Here is a 7257-nt window from a genome sequence, read left to right as displayed (position 1 = left end):
ACCAATGGCCTGCAGTGTAGCTGGTGGTGGTGGGATAGTCTGTCTTGTGTGATGCTTTTATGAGGGTGGCACTTTTGAGATTCTGCTGAATAAGCTGTATAGAGAGGGGGTGGGGGATAAAAACTCAGGGGTAACTTTGGGTGGTACATACTCTAGCTATGCCCCTAACAATAATATGTACGTAGTTGGCCAAATGTCAAGCTGTGACTACAGGATCATATAGCTAAAAATATACCACACATTTCTTATTTCTTTATTGCCCACAAGGGGCTAAACATACAGGGGACAAACAAGGACAGACAAAGGGATTAAGTCGATTACATCGACACCAGGGTGTAACTGGTACTTAATTTATCGACACCGAAAGGATGAAAGGCAAAGTCGACCTCGGTGGAATTTGAACTCCTAGCCAGGCTCATGGGCCTGGTTTCCCAGTTTCAATGGCGTATATGTTCCCAGCTGGATGGGACACCAGTCCATCGCAATATTACTCATTTTTGCCAGCTGAGTGGACTGGAGCAATGTGAAATGAAGTGTTTTGCTCAAGAATGCAATGTGTCGCCCGGTCCAAGAATCAAAACCACAATCTTACGATCATGATGCTGACACCCTAACCACTAAGCCATGCACCTTCACTTGTCTATTATCTTGGAGATACGTTTAATTCATTCTCTCTCTCTCTCCTGAACGTGAGCAGAAATCACACTATGCTGTATCAAAATTGAATCATCATCATCACCATCATCATCGTTTAGTGTCCACTTTCCATGCTAGCATGGGTTGGATGGTTCAACTGGGGTCTGGGAAGCCAGAAGGCTGCACCAGACCCAGTCTGATCTGGCAATGTTTTTACAGCTGGATGCCCTTCCTAATGCCAACCGCACCGTGAGTGTAGTGGGTGCTTTTTATGTGCCACCGGCACGGAGGCCAATCAATAACTCTAATTATTTAATTAGATATTTAATACCAATTTGCTCTAAAGCCATACTAAAGTGTTCCTATTTGAAATGAAATTTCATTTGAAATCTTGTTGCTGCGTGAATAGCAATGAGATTACATTTTTTCAGCATCGACATGAGAGCCCAAGGCAAAGAGAACCACTACGTGATCACTTGATCTGCTAGAAAGAACAACCAACTCTCACTGTATTTCCTTGCATACAGGAAAAAGATGAAAAATAATTTTAAACAAATAGGAACATACATAGCTCTGTGGTAAGAAACTTGCTTTCAAACCACATGGTTTTGGGTTCAATTTCACTCTGGGCCTGTGTCTTCTACTATAGCCCTGGGTTGACCAAAGCCTTGTGAGTGGATTTGGTAGATGGAAACTGTAAGAAGCCCATCATATCTGTTTGCGTGTATGTCTTTGTCATGGTGCCTGGCCCTGCCCACTGTTTGACAACTGTGTGTTAATTTGTTTATGTTTCCATAACTAAGTGGTTTGTCAAAAAGAGACTGATAGCATAAGTACCAGCCTTAAAAAAATAAATACAGGGGTCAATTTGTTTGACTAAACCCTTCAAGGCAGTGCCCCAGCATGGCTGCAGTCCAATGACCAAAACAAGCAACAGACGAAATTACTCACCGAGGGTAATTCTGATAGGGTTCTCGGCAACGTTGACAATCCATGATTTCATGATTTTGCGTTGGTTTTCCATGAAGTTTTCATAGTCCTGTCCATTCACTTGTAAGGTGTATTGGTAAGAGAATCCATTGGATGCATCAATGTTAATAACACATTTGGTCTTACCAATGTTGAATTGGACTCCACCGACCAGCTTAAACAACCAGTCCACACGGTAAATCTCCTGGAGGAAGAAACAAATAATAAAAAAAAGGGATAAAATGACCTATGTAAAGAAAAAAATATTCTCCTCAGTTTTGTTTTAACAATTACCTTTATATGCTCGCAGATACATATATACTTAGCGGTTCGGCAAAAGAGACCGATAGAATAAGTACTGGGCTTACAAAGAATAAGTCCCAGGGTCGATTTGCTCGACTAAAGGTGGTGCTCCAGCATGGCTGCAGTCACATGACTGAAACAAGTAAAAGTGTAAAAGAGTATACATTTATATATATACATACATACATAAAGTGGATGTTAAATGATGCTGATGTATGTATATATATATATATATATATATATATATATATATATATATACTAGCAGTATAGCTCGGCGTTGTTCAGGTTTGTTTTGACCCCTTAGAATTGGAATTTTTGAAAAGTAAAAATTTTACATTATGTAGCTTGTTATTCTCTTTAAGTGAACATTTTCCTGGTTGAAATACACCGAAAAATGGCAACACAGCAGTCAAAAAATAAAAAAAAAATAGGGATTTTCATAAAAAAAAAAGCATCTTTTTGATGCAAATAATTTTTGGTCTTAACATGGTCTGATTTGAATTTTTTCTTCTACGGAATGAAGAGCAAGCCTTCTTCTATCATACTCTAAATTTTGGTCAACTTGCACGGCAGGGTCTCGGAGGAGATAGTGTTAGTTGAAGGCTACCAAACCTGCCACACACACACAGACAACTTCAGCTTTATATATATAGATATAGAAAAGAAAAGAAATGGAGTAAAAATAAACAACGAGAAGTTGATCGCTGGTATAAAAAAGGTCATAGTTCAATTGTAGTTCAGAACCATTTACAGCTGTTTCTGTTTATCAAATCAAAGTAAATTTGCATTTATCTCCTTCCATTTAACAACATCGTCAGAATGATTTAGAGGAATATAAATAGGAGAAAAAGGCAAAAGAAAAAGGAAAAAGTTTGTTAAGTCTTTAGGCTTACATTTTAGTGACTTTTTGAGTTAATGAACATTTTTAGATTAAAAATATTAAAAAAAGAACTTTTTTTATCTTAATTTTGAAAAATAAAAGAAATATATATAAAAAAAACATTATTTATGGGATGATCCATATATGTATCTACAATGGGTATAACAAAGGTTTTTGATGGGTAATTAGATATTTGTTTAGGCTGTGTTGTCCCCATATGAAACTAAGTTACCATCTTAACTATCCAATGAATCTGTTGTTCCTTGTGTTGACTGCCATTTCTAGCATTGGAAGTGATCATTAGTTGCTAGGGGTATTTGTGTGCCAATATTGCTGGACTGTATTTTTGAATAGTTAACAAAAAATTCGTGTAGTAATTATACAACACTGCACAAGCATTTAAATATGATTGATTGCACTCTGTAAGCTGGGAAAGATGTCCATGCAATAAAATTAAAATATAGAAGCAGTAAGGTGGAAATAGCATAATATGACAAGCAAGGGAATTCTGTTTGAAGCAAATATACAGGTGCTGTGTCGTGTCTATTTCTTTGATATCCTCGATTGAGTATGACTGAGTATGCAACTGTTGAAACAGCTGTAGTGATTGTGCAATTTTAAGCTTGACCAAAGACACACTGAAATTGGCGAGAATGGAGAATGAAATACCAGCTTGAATGTCTCATCACTCTGCAAAATTGGAGCCTTTATTGACAGTATTTATAAGCTGTGCTCAAGGAATGTTCCAGACATGCTAAAGAACTATCATGTGAACAACGGTTGTTGATTGGACAAGATCTTGATTGTGCACATGATCAAATGGTGGTTGAATTATGATTTGAAATATGTAGGTAGCAAAATGCAATTTCTAATCCATGCTACATTTATTTTTAAAGATAGCAGAGAATAATTTGAAGTAGACTGAGTTGATATTTCTAGCAGGATCGATCATATATAGAGGTTCCCTTCATTGGCTCTCAATAGCTCTGTCAGGTCAAACTTTTCATAATAGTTGACCTGAAAGTTTCCTGGAAGAGCTTGCACAATGTATCACAGTTGACATATGCATGTATGTGTATGTATGTGTGTGTGTGTGTGTGTATGTGTATGTGTGGTGGTGGTGGTGGTGGTGTGTGTGTGTGTGTGTGAATGGTGAAGAGCAATGAAAGAAATGTTCTCTTACCTTCCCGTCAACGCGAACAACCCTTTTGCCAGAAGTTGTTCCATGTTCAAATTCTAAGTCATGTACACCATCAGCTAAAGACACTCTCCATTTACCAACCAGGTCCGAGGGCATTATTGTGCGCAGAGTTAGCCTCTAGCTGAAACAGAAGATCAAAGTTCTTCATAAATGTCTAAAGTCATCACCATCCCCATCACTGCCTCTGCAGTGTCTCAAATAATGATATCAAACAATATTACAGATCCATCTCCTCAGCTTCTCCTAAACAAACCACCACAAACTACAAATAACACAAAACTACGCACTACGCAACATAACATGGTTGTACACATGACATCCACAGGTCACCTATGCAATGGAATAAAAACACTAAAAATGAAAGACCATCTAGAGCTGCCAGGAGCACGGATTACTACTGCAGTTTACTCCAGCCCTCCAGTAGTTTTTTCATATATAAACAATCTATATCCAAGCACACAGACAATATAGAACACCAGAATACCCACTAAAACTGCTTTTCACTCAGTTGGGACAAGCATAACGGGAGCATACATACAAAAATAATTACATGAATAGCCTCATTGCTCTCAAACACTGCGATGGGATGCACCCCACCAAGAATAAATGCAAAGGAAATGCAACTGTCGCTCTCTGCCCGAGACCACCCTACCTGCCACCGCCTTAATCTACGGATGTACGGAAATAAACTGGACAATGGAGAGAATACAAAATGTACAGACTGGCGGAATGCACCACATACGATTCATCATTGTATATGTATAGAATGGGAATGTAGAATGAACATCAGTTAGGCCGACACATGTCATAATTGAGAAAACATGTCTGGATCGCGACTTGTCGTTTGACCGATTATCACTGTGCTCGATCATTGCTGACCTGGGAACACTTAACCGCATCATTAATAGTACGGTATGATTGTGGTACTGATGATAACTGTAGTGATCTTCATGATGATGATGATGATGACGATGACGATGGGAATAGGAATAGCGAATCAAGAAGGAAACAAACTTGAAAATGTATATCACCTGCTTAATTCTTTTTTCAATAACAATTGTGTTGTTGTCGATGATAATGATTAATGATTAATGACAATGACGATGGGAATGACAACAAGTGTTGCCAAGCAACAAGTACGCCTTTTATTAGTTCTTTTAATGTAATGTACGTGGAATCAATTATGAAGTTACTTTATTGTTTTCCCGCTTGCCATAAAAGAACAAGAATAAAAAACAAAAAAACCTTAGTTATCAGAAGCTGCTATAGACAGATGTGACTACTTACATGAAAAGTAGAATAAAACTATCAAATAAAGCTTATTGACACGCGACCTTTGACAGGAAGTGTCAGCAGTAATTGGTTGGGAAGCGATTAAGAAAGTCGAGGCATTTTATTCGATAATATAATACATAGAAAGAAAGAAAAATGTTGTAATACAGACATTTCTTTATAACTACACAACTCTAAAATTAAAAAAAAAATATTTAGATGCCATTTCAAACCCAAAACTACATTTATGGTTGAGGATTAAACTTCATTTTTACCGAAAGTAAACAGTTTCCTTAACGACTGTTGTTGAGTTTTGAGGAGGACGAAACTCTTTGAGATTTTATTTGGTTATAAAACTTATAAATGATAAACGAATTTCAAAATTTAAATTCTGTATTGACGTATTTCAATCGATACGGGTGTTACTGCTTAACATTCAAACTTGCTTCTGATCCATTGACTCAGACCGAGCTGGTATTTTGGGTCAGTTAGCCGAGAAGGTGCAGGTTAAAACGCAATAGTAACACAAATGTGACAGCAGAGAGATTTTCATGTGTTGTAATCTAGATGCAGCCCCCTTAGCGTGTAAGGAGACAAGGATCAAAACAATTGCATGTGGTTGGGATGCTTCTTTGAAGAACTTTTGCTGTTCTGCTCTAGTGTTTCTAACAACCTACTTACCTGTCCGCACACGTGTGTGTTTGATGGGATATTTTTTATTATGAAATTTTCTGCAAATACTTTTCAAAGGGTGCAGTTTGTATTGGAATATAATGTCAAAAAAAGGAGAAAAAACGGATCCGAAAAACCCCCCAGAAAACAATTGGTGGGCGCACACACATACATACCGAAACATCACATTTATTCTTTTACTTGTTTCAGTCATTTGACTGCGGCCATGCTGGAGCACTGCCTTTAGTCGAACAAATCGACCCTATGACTTATTTTTTGAAAGCCTAGTACTTATTCTATCGGTCTCTTTTTTGCCGAACCGCTAAGTTACAAGGACGTAAACATAGCAGCATCGGTTGTCAAACGATGGTGGGGGACAAACAAAAATACAAACACACACGTATATATACGACTGATTTCTTTCAGTTTCCATCTACCAAGTCCACTCACAAGGCTTTGGTCAACCCAAGGCTACAGTAGAAGACACTTGCCCAAGGTGCCACGCAGTGGGACTGAACCCGGAACTATGTGGTTGGGAAGCAAGTTTCTTATCACACAACCACTCCTGCGCCTACAAAATAAAACTTGACATTTTGAAAAAATTATGTGCGCGCGCCCAATAATTACTTTCTTTTTTTTTTAACGTTAAATTCCGATATAATCGCAAACAACACCATGTGAAAAGTATTTGCAAAAACATTCATAAAAAGAATAGTATATCCATTTCTCTGAAAGTTATAAGGAAACAAAATTTGGTGGGTGGGGCACATTTGTGTACGTATGCTTATTTCAGTTGCCTTAGAAACCAACTGGGAAAATCCGAAGTTCCACAGCAAGAGACGGTGACAGTAATTAGGCTTGTATCACTACCACTGCTTATTAGATTAAGATTTGCTCTTAAACATGTCAGCCAATGTTTTTTAAAATCATTTATTTAATCCTTTCCGAGTCTCTAACGAATGCCGCTAGAATTTTGGCTTCCCTAACTACAAGGAACACATCAGCCTATAGACATTAGCTTATCTGAGTTATTTCCCTTAGATTATTTGCTTCTCCTCCCCCTCCTCCCACTGGCATCATTAGTAACTGTTGCTTCGCACCGCGAGCCGAAGCCATACCAACAGCAGAAATAAAATTCTCGTATTTGATTCGTTAATAAACGTCAAATATGTGCAGGCAAATTACAAAAATTTAAAATGTTTTGTATTTTTATAATGAATAAACATTTTAAAGATACAAGTAAAAAAGATATGGAAAGCAAACTGTATAATGTATATAAGTTATTATATAATATTAATAAAGATTAAATTCCGATACAAATT

The 7257-nt window shown here is 37.3% G+C and overlaps 1 protein-coding gene across 5 annotated transcripts in view; it reads right to left on the bottom strand.

Moving 5' to 3' along the window:
• Positions 1-5321, bottom strand: part of LOC115220745 (fas apoptotic inhibitory molecule 1-like) — a 7435-nt gene extending 2114 nt beyond the window's left edge. The window contains exons 1-3 of one of the 5 annotated variants that reach the window (XM_036510216.1): positions 5006-5321; positions 3974-4112; positions 1588-1810 (exon numbers count right to left, since the gene is read on the bottom strand). In XM_036510216.1, coding sequence (XP_036366109.1) covers positions 1588-1810; positions 3974-4087 — 337 coding nt within the window. In that variant the 5' untranslated portion in view covers positions 4088-4112; positions 5006-5321. The other 4 variants (XM_036510215.1, XM_036510217.1, XM_036510218.1 and 1 more) reach the window with 4 other exon arrangements.
• Positions 5322-7257: the final 1936 nt, after the last annotated feature.

This window comes from Octopus sinensis, linkage group LG17 (genome assembly GCF_006345805.1).
Source record: "Octopus sinensis linkage group LG17, ASM634580v1, whole genome shotgun sequence".
NCBI classification, from domain to species: domain Eukaryota; kingdom Metazoa; phylum Mollusca; class Cephalopoda; order Octopoda; family Octopodidae; genus Octopus; species Octopus sinensis.
The sequence above is the reverse complement of the archived record's forward strand: the minus strand, read 5'-3'. Positions and strand labels throughout refer to the sequence as shown.